The sequence below is a fragment of the Notamacropus eugenii genome, chromosome 1, assembly GCF_028372415.1.
Source record: "Notamacropus eugenii isolate mMacEug1 chromosome 1, mMacEug1.pri_v2, whole genome shotgun sequence".
Lineage (NCBI taxonomy): Eukaryota > Metazoa > Chordata > Mammalia > Diprotodontia > Macropodidae > Notamacropus > Notamacropus eugenii.
Window position 1 is genome coordinate 228,414,712 of NC_092872.1, and position 26,348 is coordinate 228,441,059.

At 40.9% G+C, this 26,348-nt stretch overlaps 1 protein-coding gene across 1 annotated transcript in view; it reads right to left on the minus strand.

The window, feature by feature from the left end:
* Window positions 1-26,348, minus strand: part of RET (ret proto-oncogene) — a 152,719-nt gene that overhangs the window by 19,497 nt on the left and 106,874 nt on the right. The window contains 9 exon segments of the mRNA XM_072628013.1: window positions 3,102-3,224; window positions 3,392-3,606; window positions 6,405-6,512; window positions 8,513-8,660; window positions 13,533-13,789; window positions 16,856-16,975; window positions 17,665-17,775; window positions 18,442-18,567; window positions 21,731-21,989. Coding sequence (XP_072484114.1) covers window positions 3,102-3,224; window positions 3,392-3,606; window positions 6,405-6,512; window positions 8,513-8,660; window positions 13,533-13,789; window positions 16,856-16,975; window positions 17,665-17,775; window positions 18,442-18,567; window positions 21,731-21,989 — 1,467 coding nt within the window.

A 26,348-nucleotide genomic window follows, 5' to 3' on the forward strand; every position in this document is an offset into this window, starting at 1 on the left:
ATTCCAGGTGGAAAGGTCATATGTGATGAGTAGGGTAACCTTTAGCAATCTGGGTGAAATATTAGACATCTAAATGCATGAGACAGGTTTAACAACAAAGAAAGAAATGATTTTCAGTGGAGCCTGACACAAAGTAAGCTCTACATAAATGCTTGTTGACTAAAAGGTAATTCAAATATCCAATCTAATTTTGCCAATTCAGGAGACTCTCTGTAAGCTCAGTTTCATGGTGCAGTAAAGGAGTCTTGAAGTTAACAGAATACCTGGGTTCAGATTCTAGTTCTGTCATTAGTAACCTAGGTGACCTTGGGCAAATCACTTAAGGAAACTGAGGCTCAGACGTTTGAGAGATGTGGAGACTCAGGCCCAAATCCTAGGAAATGACTTGGTCAGCATCACTATTTGTTTAGGGCTTTTCACTGTGCCTACCTGCCCCTTATCTGAATAAGAAAGAAACTGAAAGACAGTTATCCCTTCCATTTCCAAGGGATTAGGGGCATAATGCCCCTATAATCTAGAAAATCTACACAAAAATTTTTGGCCCTCCTTTCATACTAGAGAAGAAGACTGACTTTTTTCTTTTTCTTTTATGGGATGTTTACAGTACCTTATTGTAAAATTTGGGTTAAGTATTTGGTCACAGGCTCTGTGACATCTGCTGACCTTGGCGTGTTGACTGCAGCTTCTGCAAAACTCCCCCCACATTCCTGTTTAACTTCCTATGCCTATCCACAATATATCAAAACTGCTATGGGTGAAGTTGGAAGGGATAATTGTACACTCCCTCAGCTTCCCCTATTCCCAACCCCTTTGTCTAAAAGAAATTACAAAGTAGGAAAAGGAACATGGTGAGTGAAGGGTGGCACCAGGCTCTGTCTAAAATGGAAAAGAAGAGGGCTGTTCTAGACTGTTCAGAACTCTACCACTAATTTGCCTCTGGACCACTTCACCCTACTCCCAGAACTGGACTCAGACTTACCGCCACCTGTGAAAAGATGATCCAGGTGATCACACTGAGCAGAACACCTCCTTCCAATCATAAAATGAGAGGGCTAGACCAGTTGTCCTCTAAGAAACCTTCCGACTAAATCTATGATCCCATGAACATGTGGTAAAGTGCAGAGCAGCATCCAAGGAAGAGATTATCACTGCCACATAGGACGTCTTATGCCAGAGAGAACTCATTTAATAGAGAGGTATAGGAGAGCATGGAGGAAAACCATCAGAACATAAGCTCCTTGAGGGCAAGGACTGTCTTGTCCGTTTGTACTTGAATCCCCCATGCTTAACACAGTGCCTGGCTCAGAGTAAACAATGTCACTTAATGTCTTTAATCTCCCTATCCACTTACCTACTTAATTGTCCCCCCTTTAGCAACTCTGCAAAGCAGATACTTTGGGCATTATTATTCATATTTTTGCATTTGAGGAAATTGAGGTTAAGAGAGGATAAGTGTCAGATCTAAAGATAGGTCTTCACACTCCAAATTTAGCATTCCATCCATTACACCCTGATGCTTTTCTTAACTATCTAGTCACATTAAATTTTGACTTTGAGATGATACCACCTGCCCATGTCACCAGTCAATCTAGTTATTTTTTCTTTTGATTCAAAGCTTTTACGGTAAAAAAAATATACTCTTCTCCTTTTGTAAAGGAAGCAGGGAGCAAGAGAAGCACCCTCAACTAGTTGGTCACCAGGCAGAGTTTCTTCACGTCACTTTATATTTAGTTAGTAGCAACAGCTTGATAAAGACACATAATCAGAGGAAACCATGGCCTTCACTAAGTCAAAACCCAAAAAAGTCAGTTGTTGGCACCATGGAGCAAAAAGGAGTATTTCACGTAGCTCTGTTTTCTGGTTCCCATCGCTAGCCTCATGAAGAAACATGATCATTTTAATGCTAATACTATGTTGATACTTATTACATGTAGCACAGACGGGCTACACTCATCATACCTTGCATGTTTACTGTATTTTGCCCCCTCTCCTTCCTGCAAACCCTGCCCCCCACTGCCCAACGCTACTGAAACATCATTTCCTTCACAGGGAAATTAAGAGCAGGGACTTGAGGCAGAAAGTGTAAATAAAATTAGCAGGATAAATGCATCTGGTTACATTGAAAAAAATTGAAAAACCAATAGGATTTCCCAGGATGATAAAATAACGTAGTATTTTGAGCATTCAACATGGTTTCGGAAATCCAGAAGTCATTTGGAACTAAAGACAGGTTCCTTGGGATGAAGCTGCCTTAGTCCTGGGGCTTCCTGCCCATCCTTTTCACCTGCACCTGAGCACACTGGACAGTGATCCTCAGGCCGCCTGCTTTGGGGGATGTTTCCTGTTCTTATAAACTACTTCCACAACACTTTCTAGCACGTATGAGTCATCCCCTCTTGTTTATTTGATTTCAGCTTCTTGTGAGCTAACAGTTATAATTACATAGAAAGAGTGGCGTGACCTTTCCCTCCAGAAAAGCAAGATGAAGCTGACGAGGAAAATTACTTTTAAAAAGCCCAGCACTAGATGACCTTCAAAAGAAATAGTGATTTTTTAAAAAGTAAATAATAACTAAAAATACACTTAGAGGAAACATGAATGTACTTCAAAGTATTTTCTTTGTGATCAGCAAAGAATAAAAGATTATGTGTAAAGGGCAAAATGTAACTCTTCTCCCTTCAGTTTAAAAGGGTAAGGGAGATAAACAAAACTGTCTTAGTCTTTCTCCTTTTCTTCGTTATACAAAATATATCCAATTATCCAACATTTAGAAGGTCCCCTTGGTCAAGTGATAGTGTCTTGGAACCAACTTGACCTTCCTGGGCACGGTTATCTCCAATGAATGGAAGTCTATCAAGAGTCATCTTCATTCAGTAAGCAGGGTTAAGCATTTAAAGAAAACTTCCATTTTTGAACTGAGGGCAAGTAGCCTGATGGGGTTAGAACCTTGATCCTTACATTTAGGCCTCAAAACAATTATCAGGTCTGCCTTCTTATCCCCTTTACACTGGGAATAGTTTTCTGGCCATTACTGCACATATTTTTCCAATGTCAAGTATTACCACTGCTTCAATAGCCTCACAAATCCCTGACTAAATTACCTTGCTTCTTTTGACATAGGAGTCCTCTTCATAAACATCTCGGGAAAGGCCAAAATCAGAAATCTTCATTTTGCGTCCTTCAGCCACCAAGACATTTCTAGCTGCTAAATCACGATGGACAAGCTAGAAGAAAGAAGATAACAGCAAAAACTCCCCAATACCAAATAATTCAAGAGGTGGCATGTGATGAGATGAACAACACTGATTATGATAGGGGTAAGCAAAAGTTTAGGACATTTAAAGATGGCTCTCCTTGTAGATCCAGCAAGGCTAGTCTGTAAGCACGGTACCTTCATTTCTGCAAGATAATGCATTCCTCGGGAAATCTGCCAGGCGAAGGAAATGAGATCTCCCATGGTCAGTGCCCGCTCATCTGGATTGTCCAGGTAGCTAGAATTCCGATTGCCATTACCACCCATGTAGCTGGGTCCCACCTTCCGGCTTTCCCGGAGGAAGCTCCGCAAAGAACCATATTTGGCGTACTCCACAATCAGGTAGAGAGGTCCTAAAGGGCAAAGGCACACAGGTTAGTCATGGAGGTGGGTGAAGTGTGAAAGGTTTAGGCAGGAGAAAGAAATCCCAGAGTACATGATACACTGTCTTCAAGTATTTAAAGGGCCGAATTGGAGAAGACAGACTGGACTTGGCTTGCTTGTAGGATAGTGGAAGCAAGTTGCTATCATATTGGCATGTGTATGTGTATGTATACGTACATATTGAAATGTATATGTACATCTATATATTTATACATATATATAATATGTATATGTACATATGTGCTTGTATATGTGTATATATTATATATACAGGGGATAGGTACTAGACCTGCAATTTCATTGATATAGGAAATTCCCAGGTGAGGAATCTCCTTCTACCACAATGACACCTTCTCTGCACCCTATAGCCTTATAAAGAGTTGTTTACAGTACTGAAAGGTTAAGTGATTTGCACAGGGTCACACAGCTAGTATCAGAGATGGGCCTTGGACCTGCATTTTTCTCATAGGCTCAGAGGCCAGCTTTCTATTACATCCAGGTGCCTCTTAGCAGAGAAAGAGACACATGCTGAGGGAGAGTGGAAGGACTCATAAGAAAAGAAGAGGGGGACCTCTCCATGTTCCCAGCTGCCCTGTCTGCCTCCTGGTGCTGGCCATGAAGGCTACGAAAACGTGGCTACCTCCATTTCTTATGTTTGTTATACACATTTAATCTTGGGCAACTGAGTATCTAGAGACAGAAATGATCATGAAGTTCATGACCATAGGAAGAGTTGGAGCCCTAGCAGTGTTCACCAGAATGAAAGCTGCTGGTGCATTTGCATCAGGAGCCAAGAGACACACAAGAACAAACAATAGTTATCACTTCCACGCTGCGACTTTCTCCATTGAAATTTCAATACATCACAAGTTGGCATAAGAAATTAAATAGGAATTTTGGGGGGAGTTTTGTGGAAGCCACAGACGACATAAGAAGACCAGCAAGTAACACAGAAAAACTTAGAAACTCAAAAAGGTTTGTATAAAATATACGTATAGTATTGTATTAACATCAACATAATTGAGTTTTTAACACCATAACAATTCAGACTTCTCTGGTACAAAGGGAGGACCAAAAAATTTTATGTAGATTTTCCAGATAGTGACAGCAGCAGGAGCGGGGAGCTGCATCTTCCTAACCCCTGCAATGTGGACAAAAACTGTTTCAGGGAGTGCGACTCCTCAGGGTGTAGAGAGCTAGGTTTCAGCTATGGACTCTCCCAGGACCCAGCCCTTGGAGCAGACACCATAATATTTATTTTCTCCCCCTCACTAGGGAAATGAAGATGGCCTCCAGGGGCAGCCTCAAGAACAGAACTTCAGGCAGATTGTCCCAGGGAGTACAGGACAATCTCTGGGCCTCTCTCCTTAGCCGTAAGTCTAGGGGGTTGGACAAGACGATCTCCAAGGGTCCTGGCTGCTGTATGTTCTATGTTTCAATGATTTTATGCAGAAAATCTCACAGTCTGGGAGATTCATGACTGAAGAGAAGCATTTTTCCTAGAGAGAAATGTACTTTTTACTTGTAATTGCCTTGACTCTTGATGAACATATCCACAGTATGCTATGAGCACCCTCATCAAATAGTGAGTGAGGGCTCTCTGACATCCTGGCAGAGGGCTCTCTGACATAAGGAAAACAGTATTTCCTTCAACGTTTAGCTACAGTGCCACCTTGAAGGACACCTTTCCTAATCCTCACAGCTCACAGCGTTTCCCCAATTTCCCCTTTATTTACTTTGTATATATTATATCTATACATTGTTTTCCCCAAAAGAATGTAAGCATCTTGAAGGCAAGGGCTACTTCATATTTATCTGTCTATCACTAGTGCTGAATACAGTTCTGATAAACACAAAGTACTTAATAAATGTTTGCTGATTGGTCCAAAGATGTGGGTTATTCTTGTACAGCCTTATATACTGCTCTTCTAAGTGTCTGTCATTCCATATTATCGTGTTATACTACATGAGGAGAAGCTCCTGCCAGAAGTAGTGTAAGGAAATTCAGAAATGGATCTTTCTACAGCTATATAAAATATCCAACATTAGTTAAATGACACCAACTAGTACGCAGCTTGTGTTTTGCTTTCTGTAAGAAACTGAATTATAAATATGCAGTGACATCACACAGCCTATAGACCATAGAGTACCAGCAGGAAATCCAAAATGTGTCCTAGAGGGGCTAAATAGTAGTTTGCCCATGAAAATACAGCTCGCATAGCTAGCACACGCACATATGTTTGTGCGTGTGTATATATGCACACTTGCACCCATAAATTGAAGGCCCATAGACCTTGCACAAGAGTATGCGCTGTATACAAATTAAAGGAAAAGTCCCCCCAAATGCTAAGGGATCAAAAACATCTGCCAGCATAAGGCAGCATAAGCCATTGAGAAAATAGGAAATAATGCCTTTGTTTTATCAGGGTGGCAAAAAGCAAGCCCATGTCAAGTATCTATGAAAAGTAATTTAGCTTTCCATGAACCAAGCAAGTTTTAGGGATATGTCTGTCCATCCTGAGAGGAAGAAGGAAAAGAAAGGGAAGAAAGATAATGAGAGAGCTGGAAGGAGGGTGAAAGGGGGGAATGAAAGGAAAAACCAAAGGACGATTGAGAAGGGCAGAGCAGAAATGGAGAATAAGAGAGATGGTACAAGAAAAAGAAGATGCCTAAAATTCACTTTCCAAGTCATTTCAAATCTCCAACTTCCATCCAAGAGTATGATTTCTTCATTTGTTTTACTACCACGTAGCACGGGAATCCTTACCATCCTGACTGCAGGCTCCATAGAGTTTAATAACGTGGGGGTGGTTGACCTGCTTTAGCAGGTTAAACTCTGACAGCAAGTCTTTGAGCTCACTTGGAGAGGCATTTTCTGAAAAGCATTGTAAAGAAAGCAGGTTAAAAAACAGGCTCCTCTGGTCCTCCCCAATTCCAGCCCAGCCCCTCTCTGCTTCACAAGCCCATGATGATGTTAACCTAATGAGGAGTCACATATTTATGGTGGCTATCACCTTGATACTGGGAATTGCCTTAATCTAGAGATAAAAATATAAATAGCAGGAAGAGTGGGCAGAGGGGGCAAAATGATACCAACACCTCATGTTAATAACACTTTTTTCAATTTAAAAAAAATTGCCAGAGTGCCCTTCATTCCCCATTGCATCCCGTACTGGCTGTCAGGGAAACATTTAAATATGAAAAATCAGCAGATTTTGCCACCATCTTTGGGCTCTGCATTGCTATCATTCCAACCTACTAACATGCAAAATTCTGCATCATTTTCCATGTTGACTGGTGTTTGTGCCTGATCCATACTGCATATCTGACAGAGATTTAGGGGTTTACAGACTCAAACCCAGAGAAAGAAGTTTCTCCAAGGCTGCTGCTGCTTAAGGGTTTTCTGGAAAAGGGAGTTTAATGTCTTGGCTCTCCCTGAAAGTAACGTACGAGCTCATTTGCCATGTGAGGATTAGTTGTTTGAAAGGTAAATAGCAGTGGAGAGTAATTTTAATGCCTAAAATGCTGGAGTTGTATGTTTAACTAGCACTCTTCGCGCATAATTAGCATTCCTGTGACCATATCTATCACAGAACAAATCATGCTGGGAAAATGAGTGGGAATTTTTTCCTCTCCCAATCTCAAATCCATTTTTGGCAAGTACTCTATGGCAGTCAGGTGGTGATTGAGAAAGTCAAAAACCCCAATAAACCATAAACAAATCCCTATCCTGGCAGTTGCTGTAACTCCTTGGAACATGACCTTATTTAAGACAAGTTTTTATGGTGCATTTATGATGGTGATTTCTCTGTGTGCCACAAAAATTCATTACCAGCTGGGCAATTACTGGAAGTGCCACACTAATTTATTAGAACAGTACACTTAAAACCTAGCTCTCCATACACCATCCCATCTCTCCCAGCTGGCATTAATTCTGCCCTAGCTAATTGCAACAAGAATTAACTGTTAAATCACCTGGAATAAAGAGCCGTTACTTTGTAACCATCCATTTGGATGGACTCAGCCCTGCTTTATTGATGATGAAATCACCCAGATCTCTTGTAAATGTCTAAAGGTATTTAGCAGACTCATAAAGACAATGAACATTTCAGTTAAAATGTCATGCAAGGGGTTATTTTTGTGTTGGAAATAAATTTCCCTTACTATGCTATTCTAAGTTTAAGGACACGTAAGAAGCTGCTCACCAAGTACTCTTCAAACTACTGTAATTTTAACATTGAAGTATATTTGCTTCTCTGGAGTAATCAGATGCAACGTTCAGGTGAGTTGCTTTCTAAACTTCCCTCTACCTCCATCAAATGTGCTATCTGAAACTAGGAATTCTTCAGTAAATGAAAACAGCAGAGGGAGAAGTATGATGAGTATCCCTTTTTAATATTTCCCCTGGAATGCGAGTTCTGGCTCTCACCACAACCATTGTCACCTGGGGTAATATCCTTCCTGATCAATGGAATTTCTTATTGTGGTAGAAGTCTGTAATAAAAGTCTCTATCAACATCTGCTCCAAGCAGAGCTGCCTGTATAAATGACTGATTTTAACTAAGTATATTCCCCCTACAGGAGTAGAAAAAAAGAACTCCTAGTCCTCTGGAAGCATCTTGGTGTTTCCTTGCACGACCTAAGCCCAGGCCAGTGGAAACTAAGGCTTACATCATCCTGGCACCATCTGAATTCCCTCTCGTTAGGAAATGTTGGAATATAAATAAATGGGCTTCAGGAAGAACTGCTGGAGACCTGGCATAGAGCAGCAGGGCCTGCCTCCAAACCATCCACACATCCAAATCCTACCAGTGTGTTTATAGTCAGGGGTGGCTAATCAAAATCTTTAATAAAAGTCTGTGGACAGGAAGGTACCTTTCAGCATTTTCACTGCCACAGTGGTGTAGCCGGCTTTCCCTTTGAGTCGGAAAGCTGTTGCCTTGACGACCTTTCCAAACTCTCCTTCTCCTAGGGTTTTTCCAAGAACCAAATTCTTCCGAGGAAATTCCCACTTTGGATCCTCCTGAATTGGGAGGAGAGGAAAATTAAGAGGAAAGAAGGATAAGGTGATAACAGGAAAATAAAAAGAAACTTATGAAATAACTGCCAACAAAAAGTTTTGAAAATATTGATGCCCATCGCTCTGCAGAGGGTTGATGTGCAGAGAGGGAATTCTGTCAGTAATTCTGTAAATCACCTACTGAAGAGACATAATTCAAACTAAAATCATTAGTGTCAAGAGGATTTTGGTTAAGAGGATGGGATCCAATATGAGGAGTTTATGCATCAAGTCATCATAAGGGAGCTTCATCTACAAAAAGTGAAGTAAAACAAAGACCTTCCTCTAGGAAGCTTCCTTGGGCCAGCATCAGGACTGCTACATGACAAATGCATGCACAGGTTATAAAAGGTCTCTTCATCTTCACAGACCCCAAGCAGCACTATCACCCTTGTTCCTTTGCTTATAGATTTTCCTGACTTCTCCTGGGGAGATGCAGTAAAGAAATAATCTCTGGGCCAAAAAGTCTGAATAACTACAAAAATCCCCTTGTATATCATTAACAATCAACTTTCTACTCTTTTAAGTCATACTTGACCAATAGGCAAGTTGAAGGGGGTGATATTTTTGCATGGTTATTGGACAGAATTGTACAACATTAATATTCCTCTTCAGATACTTCCTATCGGTGTAAGCCATGGGAAAATGACTTCACTTCTATCTGACTCTATCAATCTAGTAACCCAAGTTTAAAAAAAAAAAGGAAACAAAGTTACCTTGGCAGAAACTAGTTGTGATGAAATCATATTGGCACTCAGTGGTGACCACTTGCCTTTCTAAATGTTCATAAACCACCCCTTAAGTAATATGTTCTGGAAGTGGTCAACTGAATCCAAGTCAAACTCTGCATTATAGTATGAAGACACCATTCTCTTCCCTTTTTTGGAAATCTGGAAACATCTCTCATTTGCAGTCCTATGGAACATCTATAGAGTCTATCATCTTTCAAAGATCACTAAGTCAGCTTAGCAGTCATAGCTGCCACCTCTTTCAGGACTCATGGATGAAATTCATCAAAGCCTACTGACTTAAACTCATGATGGTTGCTTAAGTGTTCTCTTATCAGTCCCTTACTTTGGTAAATTAGTGACAATTCCATCCAGTGAGCATATCTTAAATGTCTACTATGTGCCAGGAGAGCAAAGTAGATAAAAGGGTAGGCTTAGAGACAGGCAAGATCTAAGGTTCAAGCACTACCTCTAACACATACTAGCTCTAGAAGCTGGGGCAGGTCATTTAAACTAAACTTCTCAATGTCTCAGGCAACTCTAAGACTTGGGGTTACAGAAGTACTGATGTGGATTAATGAAGGGCATTGCCATATTAGGACTTTCTAACACTGGCATGGTGTGTGCTGTCTCTAGTCTGGACATCTCTCCCTGTCACCCCCACCAAACTCTCCAAAACCCCACATATATACACATACCACATATATCTGACATATACTATAAATTATGATATAACTATAAAATATAGAATATAAAATTATATATAACAAAATACATAATATGTATACACATGTACATGTGTGTATATGCTAAGGCACTGATATTAGTAATTAATATTTAATATAATGCACAAATATTATTTTTATTTATTATGTCCCCATGAGGTAAGTGTTGCTACTTTCTCTTTTTTGCAAATGAGGAAACTGATTTGGTCAGTCATACAACTAGCAAGCTTCGGAAAGCCAGGTTAAATATGCCTTTCATGACCAACACTTTTCAATGGCATATCATGCATTCTTGCTACTTAAAATTTTTATTTTCTTCTCAGATCTTTTATTTCTATCCAAGAGACTATTATTCTGTTACGGTCAATCACATAGTAGGCATTCTTTAAAGGCTTGAAAAATTTAACTAAATATCCAGATTTTTACTTTCACTCCAAGAAACAAGGATATACCTTTGCTGCTGCTAGGGACGATGCTTGCTTACCCAAACACTACCTTTGCATTTTTCTTGTGCAACTCTGCTGCAAACTGTCTTAACTTTTTTTTCTTAAGAAAAAAACAAAAAAACTCAACAACAAATTAAAGAGATTCATCATCGACAACCAGTCCTCTGTTAACGAAAAAGGCCAAATCATTGCTACCATAGGATGGTGAGAGATCTATAAAACACCAAAGAAATTCAAGTAAACAAAGATTTGATGCCATAGAGACACTCTATCCGTCAACTATTTCAGGCCCACAAAGAGACAGTGTTCCAGTTGGCAAGGAGTCTCCAAAGCCTTACCATCCCTTTGGAATTCAACAGGAAACACATCAAGTTTGGGAGACAGCCTGTAAACAGCACCTCCATGTCAAGAGGAACAATGACAAGTCTTCCAGGACAGAGAAGCAATGAGCCTGGTGGGTGGGGAACACACAAAGAGTTTCCACTAAGTCCTAAAATGGATCCCAAGCTCATTCCTAATACAGTTCCCTGTCACAACTTTTAAGATTCTAAATTTTTCTGGCTTTGAAGAAATCCTTACCACATATTTTCATGCCTTTTGGGACTGAAACATTCTTGGGTTAAACTTTAAATCTGAAAACAACCACTACCCATTTACACAACTTGTCTAGTGTGGTATCTGACTCAGGCAGTTAGCTTGCAGATCAAGGCACTGTACTAATACCATAGTCTCCTGGGACTGAAATTTCTTCTGGACACACTCAAACCAGCAGGGAACCTAATATGGGGCTAGCAACTAAGGCAAAGGAGGTGGGAGGGCTGAGAGTGGGTAACAGGACAAGGCCAACGAATCTGGATCCCGAGAACTCTATAGGGCCTCATAACAAATCCAATTTCCTTGCAGGACAGGACAGAGAACCCAGAGTTAAAGCTCAAAACAAAACATTTTAACTGACTTCTGATGCTTTTGAGTCTGGCACCAAAGGATGAGCACTAGAAGTGGGCACATGGCCTCAGATCCATAGGTGCCTCTGCTGAGGTAAGCTTACCTTCATACCTCAGTGTTTTCTGACAGAAAGTAGGAACAATTTTCACTCCACAGCATTGCGATTTAGGCCAAAAAGACACCTGGGAGGAGGAAGGTCTAAGCAGCTCAGCAGACATAAAAGTAACAATCCCTTTCATTCATACAGCATTTTTACTTTTTCAAAGAACTTCTACATGAAGGGGCAGCATAGTGTCAGATATACAACAGGGTCAGATCTGGAAACAAGAAAGCCTGGGTTCAAATACTGCCTCAGACACCAACTAAAACTATGTTAATATGGGCAAGTCAATTCATCTCTCATCTCAGTTTCTTCACCTGTAAAAAAGGTACAATAATCCATACAGTACCTGCTTCACAGGGATGCTATGAAGTTCAAATAAGACAATGCAGATAGACCACCCTGCTGACTTTAAATCATTAAATACATGTCATTTATAACTGACAAGTATTCTCTCATTAGAGCTTCACAATCAGCCTGTGGGGTAGATAAGGCTCGCATTATTATCTTCAGCATACAGATTGAGAGGCTGGCAAAGAGAGGGCATCAGCTGTGTTAATATCACCCAGTTAATTAGTAGTAGAATGGGCATTAATGATCTGGGCAAGTCATTTGGACTGGCTTGGCTTCAGTTTCCTCATCTGTCAGATGGAGGGGGCTGGACTAAGAAGGGTCTGTCTCTAAGGTCCCTCCCTTCCACTCTAAATCTCCTGACTCCCAACCTTGTGTTCTTTTCACTTAAAAATCACAGTGGTATTTTTCTAAGTTACTGATTCTGGGTTTCTTCCATAAGGGGACTCTTCCCCTAGACCTACAGCTCTCTCCTGGTTCCATTCCCAGCAGCATTCCAGAGCTTGGATAAAACCCAGTATTTTAAATGTGTTTTGCCTACTAGTCACACAAGCATCAGGGACTGATTTAGTATTTGCATCTTTGTGGTAAATATGTTTTCCTTTTTTCTGAAATTTCCCAAAGAAATTAACCAAAGAAAGATGGGAAAATGAGTACTGTCTGTCCCATTCCTGTCTCTGAATAGCAAAAACACTGAGAAAAGAGAGGGGGTGGCAGTGGGGACTGAGCTACAGACATCCTGGCGGACTGCTCTGTTAAATCCAACATTTGCAGTTTCCCTGGAACAGGTCTTGTTTAGCACCGTACCATGGGGTGTGGGAAGAAGACTGTTTTTGGAAGAACAGCTGAGGTTGCAATACCATCGCACTGGGATTTTCAGTGTAATATTCAACTCATTCTCTAAGCCCTATCTCAACAGGCAGGAAACTGGTGTATATAGAGTCAGCCTTAACTTCTTGGTTGCAGTGTGGTATAAAGGGAGGAAGACTGGACCATGAGTCAGAAGATCTGGTTTCTAACTTTGGCTCTGCCACTTGAGGCAAAATACTCCATTTCTTCATCTACAAAAAAAGAGTTGCAACAAATGATGTATAAGGTCCCTTCCAGAGATAGCATTCAGGAGGTGATGTGGCATAGAAGGAGCGGATATGGGTTCAAATTCTGGCTCAGCTAGCTACTTACTACCTAATATGTCTCAGAACAAGTTAATTGTCCTCTTTGGGTTTCAGTTTCCTCATCTGTAAAATGTCAGAAATAGACTCTAAGGTCCCTTTGAGTTCTCAGTCTATCATCCCACAATGATCCCTCAATAGACTTCATTCTGAGAACTCCCAGAACAGACATACAAGATCAGAAAAAGGAGTTTTCTGAGGATTGATCTTCACCCAAATGAGCAGCTTTGGGTTGTCTTGCCCTCAACTAAGTACCACAACCTTGATCACCTTAGTACCAACCAAACCACAAGCACAGAAAACCTACCACAGCCCCAGAACCCACAGACAGGACACAGTTGTCCACTCTATCTCTGCCTGAAATCTTACAGGGATTTTGAAGGCATCCACTGAGACCTGGTTCTCCATGGAGTCCAGGGATGGCCGACGAACATTGGACGAAGAATAACTGATGGGGTAGGCCTGAGCAGGCCTCCTGAAAGTCATCTCTGCGGAGGCAATGGGTGGCTTGTGGGAGTTCTTGTGGTAGCGGCGGATGAAGTAGGAAGAGAGTAGCACGGAGAAGATGAAGGAGAAGAGAATGGCCACAGCAATGACCATCCTGCAGACTTCATCACACAGCGGTTCTGTGAGAAAAGAAGTGTGAAGAAAGTTAGGCTCCCCTGCTCTGAGTTTTACACTAATTTTTGTACTAATTGTTGGCACCTGTGAGAGGTGGCATGGTAGGGCTACTGAATCTGGCTTCTGAGCTAAGATGACCAGTGGTAGACCTGCTTCTGACTTCCACTGGCTACACATGTGGCCCTGTGGCCCCTGAGTGCCTGGAACAATATGATACATGTAAAGTGGTACCTCAAGGTTGGTTTAATTTGCATTAATTTAATAAGCAATAATGATTGAGAGCATTTTTTCATATGACTGAAATGCTTTGATGGCTTCCCTTATATATAAGGGAGGATTTTACAAGAGATTTGAAGAACATGGAACATGTTAGCTATCAGGCTTATGGAAAAACAATTTATGAATAAACAAGAGACAGAGGGTAGTGTGAGGTGTAAAATGGATGATTTTTATTACATTAAATTAAAAAGGGTTTGTATAAATAAAACCAATGTTGCCAAGATCAGAAGGAAAGCAGAAAATTGGAAGGGCAAATTTACAGACAGCTTCTCAGATAAAGGTCTCATCTCAAATGTATAAAAAGCTTGTTCAATCTGTAAGAACTGTCATCCCAAGATGATTAGGGAAAAAGGAAAAGAACCTGTATGTCCTAAAATATTTATAGCAACTCCGTATAAATTCTAGGAGAACTGTCTATCTGCACTGGGAGAGGGGGTTTGTTCACTGATAACTTAATACACAGATGAAAATCACAGTTCTGTCCAAAAAAAAAAAAAAAACAAAAGAGAGGTCAATATTAGCACTTTAAAGTTTTGCAAAGTACTTTACAAACATTATCTCATCTGATATGCACAACAAACCTGCAAGGTTCATTTTGTTATGACCTTCTTCCCAAGGTTGCGGTAGGGAAAACAAGACTTAGGTATGTTAAATATCCTGCCCAAGGTAAAATGAATAGGTAAGTATCTAAGGTAAATCAGGGAAAGAATTCATGTGGTGTTTTGGAACCAGCACAGCCCAGGGAATCAGGGCAGTTCTATCACTGACTAGCTGTGTGACTCTGGACTTCTCACGTGGATTCTCACGTGCAACATGGAGGATTTAGACAATCAGATCTCTAAGCTCCTTTTTGACAACATCAGTGCTAGCTCATCTCGTTTCCTTTCTTCTGACCTGGCTTGTATTCATTTTTCACATTACTACAGTGAACTTCTCTCTGCCTGAGTCTGTGTGGTGTGTGTGTATGTGTACATAGGACATGGGGGTGGTGGTGTGAGTCACACATAGACCTTTGGCTTATGCAGCATTTTCCACAATGATAGTGCAAAATTTGAAAGAAATAAAAAGTTTGGCTAAGTAGGGGAAGTCAAGAAGGGTGAAGGAGAACATTCCTGAGTTTCTCAGTCAGTGATATGTGGAAGCCAGAAAAAAATGGACATTGCAGAGTGGAATTTTCCCTTCCTTCCCCCATTCCATTATTTCGTCTTCCCATGAAGGAAAATAAATGTCATCTGGGTGCCATTATGGGAGCTTTGATTATAACACCCAGTGGCCCTAAGGGTTTGGAACATTACTCTAACAACACAAGTATTAGTCTGGTCTGATGTACAAACCAAAGGGCCCAAGAGGCTTGGTTTCCATTTGTTAGAGAATAAGGGGGCAGTGTTTCATTCACAGTATGTTGAGCTAACCATGGGACCCAAATGTGGGATCCCACATGGTACTGGGAAAGTTTTTCTGTTCTAGCCTGGGTCTAAATTAAACTTTCACATGGTATATTTAGCCAATAATAATAACTATTAACACATAATTTCTGGCTTGGGTGATTCCTGTTTATTTGGTCTCCTTCCTGTTAGGCCCTTTACTGCCTCATGACTGTCTGCTTCTAGTGAGTAGCTTCTGGAACACAGAAAAATGAAACTCTCACAAACTGATTTCTTAGGAACACATCAGCTGCCTCATCTGTTTGGACAATTCTTCTGAACACTGTCTGTTCAGGTCTTAATGTCCTATTCTCACTTAGGAGTTCCTCACCCACCTGAGTCTCCCTCATCCTCCAAGGCCCAAGTCTGCCATGAGACCATCTTGCAAGGCTTCAGCTGACCATGATTTTTCTCTCCTCTGTCCTCTGATGGTATTTACTATCTGAACTTTAAGCTGTAACATTGGCTAGATAATAGGAAGTCAGAACGGTGTAGTGGAAAAAGTGCTGAACTTGGCAGTCAAGAGACCTGGGTTCAAATTCAAGCCAGTAGATATTTAAAAGCTACACGATTATAAACAAGCAAGCTGAGGGGAACCCTTCAAGTCTAAGCTTTCTGGGACCCAAAACAAGAATATGACCATACACATGAAACTTCCTCACAGGATCATGAGGATATTACTTTGCAAACCTTCAAGAGCTTTATAAACATGAATTGCTGAGTCTTACAATAAATGCTCAACTAAAATCATACTGGAATAAAAACTTTTTCTCAGCACTTTTTAGGGTTATACGTTTGGGGCCCACTGTTATGGTGGTGAAGGAATCAATAGGCATTTATTAAATGACTACTCTGTGCCAGGCCCTGACCTCATGTCATCTAGTGAACAAACATTTTCTGTCACAGACAGAGGACCAGACCCCTGCCCTGGTATGTTGGTGAACATCAGTTTAATAAATAATTGATGTGTGACAAATAGATTTAAAAAAAATCCTCCCAAAAGAGGCTGTCAAACTTCTCTATCTCCCCTAGAAGGAATCCCCGGTCCCGGAGAAGGCAGAAAGTGCTCAGTTAAGGAAGTGAGAAAGCTAGGCATCAGTATGGTTTTCATATAAACAAAAAATACTGATAAACTAATAAACATTTCAGTCTGGTGTTTAGCCTGAATGCTTTGTTGCCTGTAGCCTGGGGCACCTAATGACACTGAAGCTTCCCTCCAGGATTCTCCTTTGCATTTGAGAGCTGGCTACTACTCCTAAGGAGGGCACTGTCTCCTCAATCCACGTGGCTTTGTCCAGGGATAAGCGCTAGAGGGAGACCCCACCCCCACCCCCAAGCCCACCCCAGTGCTGCCCTCCTTGTTCTAACCTTTGTCATCATCAGGCTCACAGAAACACTTCTTTTCTTCTGGGAAGCAGTTGCAGACTCCATATCCGGCCTTGATTCCCTTCCATTCCCCTCTTTCATGACCACCAATAATCTCTCCCCCTAATCAGACACAGACATCATCTCAGTCACGGGTGTGCAGCTATGCTCTCCCATTTAAGACACATAGGGAGGGGCTTTACTCAACAGAACTGGGGACACTTCACCACAGGCAAAGTTGCCACTACTATATTTACACAGAGGCTGGGCTTCAGAGAACTCCAAAGGCTTTCATTTCTAAATTTCATTACAATGGGAATAACTATCCCCACTTGGAAAAATAGTAAAACTGAGGCACAGAAGGAATAAGTGACTTATGGTCATGCAGTTGAAGCTAAAAGCAAGGGAAATAATCCTGGTCTCTGGGTTCTTAGACTAATGTTGACTCCAGGAAACTCAATCTGCTGCTGGGGGAGGTGGGGAAGAGGAGGAGGATGAGAGAAAAGCAAACCACAGAAGTTACATGAAAATAAGTAAGGAGGCAAGGTAGGTTAGCATGTGAACTGTTAAGAAACAAGCATGTGCATCCTGGATATTTGTATACACATGCGTCCCTCTCCATCCCCCATTAACCTAGAAGCTCTCTGGGGGAAGGGACTTTCCTTTTCCTCCTGTATATTCCTCTGCTGAACAGGACTGAATGAAAGGACAGATGGAGAGAACCATTAAGCAAAGGTAAAAATGCACATGGGGCCAAGAAAGGCCACCAGGGCTCTATTCTGGGGGGACAATGGTCTGCAAGGGTTTCATACGTATGCAATCCTGAGGGCAGATATGAAGATCTCGACTTTCTACGACGTCACAGATACCATCAGGACATGTCTTGAGGCTCGGCGTGCAGGTCGAATAGTTCTTAGAAATTCCTAGAGACGGAACAAATGCCCTTGGACATCTTCTATTTCACAGAATTATTCAGAATCTTCTCATCTCAAACAGCCCTATCATCTCTATTTGAAGATAAATAATCAAGGTCCAGAGAAGGGCAGAGACTTGTTTAAGGTCATACAACTAAAGAGCAGCAAAATCACAGTGAGAAATCACGTTCCTTGCTGGCCAGTCAAGGGTTCTTAGCATCCCTACATGCTAATTCTGAATTCTAGCAGGGAGATTCTGATTACTGCCACTGTGCTACTAAATGTTTGGCCCACATTATCCCTTCTTGCTCAGCTTCTCACATTTCACCTGCTAGCTCAGTTGCTTCCAAAGAATCAACAAAAAAGGGAAAATAAAGCAAAATTCTTCCCCTCTCATCTTCCTTTCCTAGGCCAAGACTCTAGTCAGGAGTCTTCCTGAAATGAAAAAAAAATGTCAACCTTATTTATAAAATTCCACCATGTTCCAACTTAATGTTGGAATGTCCCAGCCTTCCTTGAACAAGTAAAAGACACTGCATCCTTCCTGTTCCTTCAGTAATCAGACCAATGAAGAAAAAACAATGGCATAGCAAGTAATCCAGTACTTAGCCTACACTGGTACCTGGTTTACTGACTGGATTTGACTAAACAATACAAATAGCAATGGCAGCTTACCTTTACCATCTCCCTGTCTCCACTGGCATGTGCCCATCAGAGTGCCCAAGCCACCACACTCTTCACACTCTAAACGTCTCTTGTTCACAGCACATGAAATGGGACAGCCCTCCTCCTCAGGGAAAACTGTGAGAACAGCAAAAATACAAAGCATGGTACTGATCATGGGATTCAAGTGTGCAATCTAGCCTTTGAATTTCAACGTCTTCCAGGCCAATGACCATTCCTACCAAGCTTCCAAGAAATGGCACTTATCAAACTCAGGTCAAGAGACATTGAAATCAATGTACCTAGATTCTAATGAAGATAATTTCAATTGAGAATGTTCAGAAAAGGTCCATTAAAGTCACCAACGAGTATTTATCAAACACCTACCACATGCCAGGCATTTGCTCAGGTGGTAAGGATACAAAGAAAAGCATGAAACAGTCTTTGCCTTCAAACATCTTACAATCTATTGGGCAAGACCACATGTACACATGTAAGTGCATGCCAAACACATACAAAATAAATATAAGATGTTTTTTGGGTCGTGAGGCACCAGCAACTGGGGAAACTGGGTAAACCACACTAAGGAGGGAATGTCTGAACTGATCTTTGAAGGAAATTAAAGCTTCTAAGAGGAGCAAAGGTGAGAAAGGAGTGAATTTCAGAAATCGGGGCCATTGTGTGAAAAATCACAAAGACAAGACAGATTATTGTATAATGCTGCATACTAGGAGGTAAGGGAGAAGGAAAAGGCATTGAAATAGTGTCTCCTATATATCAAGCGTTGTTTCTGATAATGAATCAAAAGGGTTCCATTCATTCAATTCAACAGTTTAATTTGGCTATTATCTATTCTCAAATCCCATGTTCTCTTGCCCTGTTCCCTCTGGAGCCTTGCCAAATGCTAACCCTGGATTGTTCCCATTTTTGGCTTCTAACACCCCTACTCCTTTACTACTGAATGGACCTAGAGGATGCCACACAACTGTTTCAACCAGGACCGCTGCACATCGCTGTTATTCAGTATTTATTGCATCCTCATTGCTGAAAGTCAAAGAATTGCTAAGTTGGAAGAGAGCAGTATCAGTTGAGTGATGAACTTGGAAGCCAGATTGCAATGGATGAAACTCTCTACAATTAAAGAACTGATGAATTTAGAGATTCTTCCCCACCTGATCCTTCATCCAACTCATCCAAGTGGATGTTCCAATTTTTTTTCTCAAAGCTCCCACATCAACCCTCCCATCAACCTCTCAGCTAAGGACTGTATTTCATATGAAGCCAATAGATAAGATTTCCCTCTTCTCTTTTCCTCCCCTTCATAATTTCTTGACTCATTATCCCCTCCTTTATTCTAGTCTCTGATGATGAGGTGATCCTTCTACTAAACAAGGTCAATGTCTCTACTTGATCCTACCCACCTTCCCATCTTCTCCAGCATCCTGACACATCCTTTCCCATTCCTAATCTTCAATATCTTCCTATCAATCTCCTTCCCTGCTGCCTACAAACATGTCCATTTCCTCCATTATCAAAAATACTCTCATTAGATCCTGCCATTCCTACTAGCAATCTCCACTAACAAAACCCTCCTCTCTCTGCCAAACTATTTAAGAAAGTCAAATCCCCTTGATGCCAACACTTATTCTCTCTTACTCTCTTAACTCCTTGCAATCTGGCTTCCAACATCATCATTCCTCTGACAGTATTCTTGGCAATGTTACCAATGATCTTCTACATGTCAAATCTTACAGACGTTTCTCAGTTCTCATCCTTCCCAACCTCCCTGCAGCATCTGGCATTGCTGACCTCTCTCTCCACTTGGACATTCTCTCTTCTCTGGGTTTTCATGCTGCTCTTCCCTCTTACTTCTCCAGTTGTCTTCTGACCACTCCTTCTCCATCACCATTGCTGGATCATCATTCACATCATGTCTACTAAATGCTGACATACCCCAAGACTTTGTCCTCAGCCCTCTTCTCCTTTCTCTCCATGTTCTCCAACAGGTTCAACTCATCTCTATATAGATGACTCCCAAAGATCTACATCCCACCCTCATCTCTCTCCTAAGCTCTAGTCTATATAGCCAATTGCCCTTTAAGCATTTTTTTTTTACTGGATGTCCTATAGACATCTCAAATCCAACAGGTAACACAGAACTCATTATCTTCCCCTCTCCGACCTTCTTCCAAATTTGCCTCCTTCGAACTTCTGAACTTTCTCATCCTCACCTGACGCATCCAGTGATTTCTTGGTTGGTATCTTCAAAATGTTTATTGTATGCATGCCCTTCTCTTCACTCATGCATCCACCACAATAGCTCATCAGCTATTTCCTTAGTCTTCCAATGAATCTCTTGGACTCACATCTCTTTCTACTCACTCCAGCCTTTACAGAATTTTCCTACAGCACCAATTTGACCATGTCTTGATCTTATTCAACCTCAGTGATTCTGTTATCTCTGCGATCGAATACAAACTCCTGTGTCTAGCACTTAAAGCCCTTCACAATCTGACCGCATCTTAACTTTCCAATTGACTTGTACATTATTCCTTTACACACTTCCTATTGTCTATCCATATGCTCCTACCTGCTATTACTTACTCAGGCATGATGTTTTTATCTTCCCTCTCCCACTCGTAAACTTAGAATGCTCGTCTACCACACCCTCCATCCCCTTCTTCAAGACTTAACTCACATGCCAACTTTCACCAAAGTCCTTTTTGGATCCTTCCCCACCTCATCTCCTGTTGCTCGTGTCTTTCTCTATAAGATGACTTTGTGTTTGATTTTAACATGTCTTATACACACACACACACACACACACACACACATATATATATATATATATATACATATATATATATATTTACCTATTATGCCTCCCACCAAGAACTATATTGTTTTTTTCTTTGTAACCCTAGAATTCAGTACAGTATACACTGGCACACGATAAGAACTTAATGAATGCTTATTAACAGATGCAGTTGATAAATATCTTTAGCAATCTATATATTCTGGTACCTTATATAAGACATTGTGGAAGACAGAGAAAGCAGTCTAAATAATGGAGAAAATATTGGGTCAAATTTCACAAAATTATGAAGACTGCTATAGAGTACGACAGTGAAGATGGAATTTACAATCTCATGGCAGTAAACTACAATGCAGCTGGGGAAGTTACAAGAAAGTAAATAATTACAATACAACTCAGCGGGGAATAAGTATCATGTGAATGGTACGGGTGGATGATAAGTACTTAAAAAAAGGTAGAGAGCAAAGGTCCCAGGAGTGTACTTACAATTTCCTTCTACCGAGACAGTAAGCGTTGTCTTCGCCTGTTTCCTACTCTGTTTGTCTGTTGCAAACACCTCGTATCTCATTCCTGTGCATTCTGGTCTTTGCAGCATGGAGGTATCATTCACAAACAGATTCCCTGTTGTGCTTTCTGGGGAGGTAATGACGTTCAGAGCAGTGCAGTTAACGCTGAGAGACTGGAGTTTGTAGGTAATATTTACTCCGTGGAATTCCTTGCAGTTTTCAATGCAAACTTTTCCAATCTAGGCTCAAGGAATAATTTGAGAACGTTACAAGTCTAGATAACATGGAGCACTAAGAAAAAAGTGCTTAACTGCCTGTAATTAAAACTGCTTATAATTCATAAGAATGGCAAAAATTCGATATTCAACACATTAAAGTGCACACAGGAGACAACCTGAACAATCTAAAAATCACATTTAGAACCATAAATGGTTTCAGAGAGCCTCCTAGTCAATCTTACTTATTGAGAGTTTAATTGATTCTTCATCTACATGTTTCCTTATCCCTCTAGAGAGGGGTGGAAAGTACGTTTTAATGTCTGTTCTCTTGAAGCCAAGCTTGGATATTACAGCTCATCAGAGTTTGGCTGCCCTTTGGTGTGGTCTTTATTTGAGTTACTATCATCATTGTTTATTCTCTTGGGTTCTGTTCCCAGTGCCTATATCAGTTCATATAATTCTTCCCATGCTGCTCTGAATTTCTCAAATTTGTTATTTCCTATGGTATAATAGCATACCAATGCAGTCTTAGAGAGTCAAGAGCTTTTTATTTTTATCAATCAAATTTAACAAATAAGCATTTCATGTTTACTGTAAGCAGGATTCTATGCTCTATCCTTGGAGATACACTGATAGTCACAAAAACTTTATAGTCCAATGGAATGTGTGTATGGGGGAGCAAGGCAGGATGTGGGTATGGGTGAGAGGCAAAAGTAATACACATATACAATAAAAAAGAATAAAAACAAAAACTAGCATTCACGTAGCACTTTGAAAATCTTATTTTATTCTCCCAACCCTGGGAGGTAGGTACCATTATTATCCCCATTGTGGAAACAAAAGTAAACAGAGGTAAGTGACTTGACCAGGGTCACGTGGCTTGTAATCCTCTGAGGCCAAATTTGATTTCAGGGCTTCCTGATCCCAGGTTGAGTGCTCTATTCACTGTTCCACATTAAAAAAAACACATTAGAAAAACAAGATGTGCAAGAGGGAATATATACAGGTCAATTCTGTTACTACCTTATTGTCATCCTTTCTTCAAACAAAAACAAACAAACCCCAAAGCTATACATAGCAGTGTATATTTTCTTATAGAATTCGATCTTTCTTTTAACTTTTGAAATGTTTGTTATTTGTGACTCTTATGATTAGATAGTCTTGGAGGCCCTTTCAACTCTTGTAGAATTTCTAAAACCAGCTAGAGGGATGCACGTTTCTAGGCTGATGGAGGTCACACCCATGTGCTTCACATGGTACCTCATACATGCCTCAGAGGAGAGCAGCGCCTACCTGGAACAGGACCAACTAATCTCAACAGCACCTCCTTAGACCTGAAGCATCATCCCAGGGGAAGGGGTGGTGACTCAGCTCACGGAATGTCCTGCTGGCTGATTAGAACTTTATATTCTCTTTTGTTTGCAACCAGTGACTAAACCACTCAATGTTCTTCCAGAGATGAGAGCTGAGGTGGGGAGGCTACAAATGGGGTCTCTGATAGAGGAGAGGCATCTGAAGGAGAAAGGCTAAAGGCAACATAACTCTCTCAGAGAGCTGCAGTCTGGGATCCTTGGATCATCCCCCTGTTCTTATGCAATGTGTCCTCCGTGTGCTCTGGGGGCTGAAAATCCAACAGTCTTCAGAAGTATAAGTCATTCATATTTTCCCTTAGGGAAAAAAGGGACAGGGAACTAAAGAAGAGAAGATAAAGTCCTTCTCTGTTACGTTCTTTGTTCTTTCAACATTTGGATTCTCTCATTGTTGGAAAGAAAGGGAAGCAGTAATTTAATGCCTGACAAGGACCCCAGACCCTTTCCTTCTGACTTGCAGCTAAAACTTTCCATATGTGTTGTCTCTCTTTAGAACGTAAGCTCCTGGAAAGTAGGAGCTGTCTTATTTTTTCTCTTTGGATCACTGTTGTTTGGCACAGTGTTTGGCACACAGTAAGTGCCCATTCATTCATTCAATAATCTAAAGAGAGTCTACAGACTGTAGTGGTTACATCTTGATAATTTATTAAAAGTAGCCATATATATACTAAAGATCCAGACCTTTCTGGCAAGATCTGGGGAAGCATTCTAGCTGCTATTAAATGCAAAAAAAGTAACATAAGCAAAAAAAAAAAAAAAAGACTTTACATATAAGCAGAATCAGGAAAAAAATATTTATTTTTCACAGCTGCCTGATAATTGGCAGGACAAGGATGGGGTTGACTCAGAGGAGAGGTGAAATAGCCCTCAGTGGTACAGATCAGAGGCCGTTTCCACTTCTATCCCAGAAATTTTGAAGTCCATGTTCGAGGAGAACAGGCATAGCTGTATAGCCCTTTGAAGGATGGGGCCTGGATTCCTGAAAGTTGTCCTGAGATCTTCCAGGTACATTAATTATTTCTGTAACACATCAATGAATCGGTGACCCTGTCCACCCAAATGCTCGTTCCACTGCGGAAGACTGCAGTCCATTTATGCCCATATGCCAAGTGACTCTTGTCTCTGACTTCCCTGCCATAGGAGATCCCCCCAATATAGTAGGGAGGCCTTCCCCTAGGTCTCCTGAAATTGCCCAGAGATCAATGGAGCATGCAGCAACCCTCTCATGATCCATATCAACATAAATCAGGGAGACATATGCACACCAAAGTTATTTGCCACCATCAAGGAGAATACTGAAAATGTCCAGTTAGTGTGAATCATGAAGCTTGAAGTGGCTCCACGTAGTTGAATGCACACTATTCAAAGTTATAATTATGTAATATATGGTCACCGGTTCTAGCTCAATAGAATAATGTAATACAAATTTGAATAGTGCAACCACATCAAGGGATTCATTCTCACTCACTGGAACCTGGTTGTATGCAACATTAGAGTCCAAATCAAAGAGACATTATGTAGAGATGATAGGGTCCTGAGTATTTTTATTTGGCAGTAACATCATGCAGGCTGCAATAAGCCTTTGCATACTATGAAGCCCCTTAGATGAGCCCCACAAGTGCTCAAGAACTCAGCCTTACCACCCAGAGGAGCAAATATGTCAATGGAAAACTGATACGAAGGTGGAGGGACAGCCCATGGAGCCAGTCCAATCCCCCCCCCCTCTCTCTTTTAAGGCAGATGGATAGACCGATAGGCTCATAGCATCCCTGGAAGAATATTGATATCTTTAAAATGGGTCTTTCTTTCAGGGAGAAACTTGGAGTCATTAAAATCAATGAACAATTCTGCAAATGAAATATATATGTATATATATTATATATATAATATATATACATACACATGTGTGTGTATTCCTCTTATATAGATAAATGCATACATATGCACAACAGATAATATATATTTATTTGTGCACATACAGATATAGATTAATATCTACATATTTCTAGCCTTCTACATCTACCTATATATATATATATATATATATATATATATACATATGTATACACATCTGTAAATATATATGTATATTTTGGATGGAGGACAAAGGCCATTTTGAATAGGCTAAGGAGAGAAGGCCAGATTGTATTTGGGGAACTGCAGTGTTTGTAGTGACTCCAAGCTTCTCCCTGAAAGAAAGGCCCATTAAAAAAAGATCCATATTCTTCTGGAAGATGTTTTATGGATAAAATCAAGAAATACCACAGTGTCCCAAAAATTAAGGTGGTGAGTCACCCAAAAAGCAATGGGGAGACTCTTGGTCTGTGGGATTAGGCCACAAGGATGAATGGCAATGGAGAAATGGTGGTAAAGGAGTTGATCGGGGAGATGCCAGACTGCAGTGATCCTTGCCTCCCACCTCTCCCTCATCACACATATCCAGTCAGCTGCCCAACTCTCTTAGGTCCTCTTGCATCAGACCCTCTCACACACACATACACACACACATCTCCCACCAGCTCTTGGTTGAGGCTCCTACAACAGCCTCCTACTTGGCCTCTCTGCCTCAAGTCCCTCCCCAAGCTAATAATTCATCTTCCCCATAATTGCCAAACCTATTTTACTTCAAGTCAGGTCTGACTATGTCATTCCCCAATTCAATGAACTCCAACGGCTCCCTATTGTCTCGAGAATCAAATACAAATACCTAAAACCCTTCAAAAGTCAACTTATGGCTCCAGGCTCACTGGGCACACATTAGCCTACTTTCTGCCCTCAGCTCACTAGTCACACTGACTTTTTTTGCTCTACTTCACACTGCACTCCTTCTCCCCTCTCTCTACTGTTGTGCTGCCTAGAAAACTCCCCCTTCCCCAATTCTGCCTCAGAGAAGGTTTATTTCCTTCAAAATCCAGCCCAAGTATTATCTTCAACATGAAGACTTTCCTGATCCCAACTTCTAGCAGCCCTCATTTGTATGTCATTTGTAACGGACAGCCAGATGGATAGA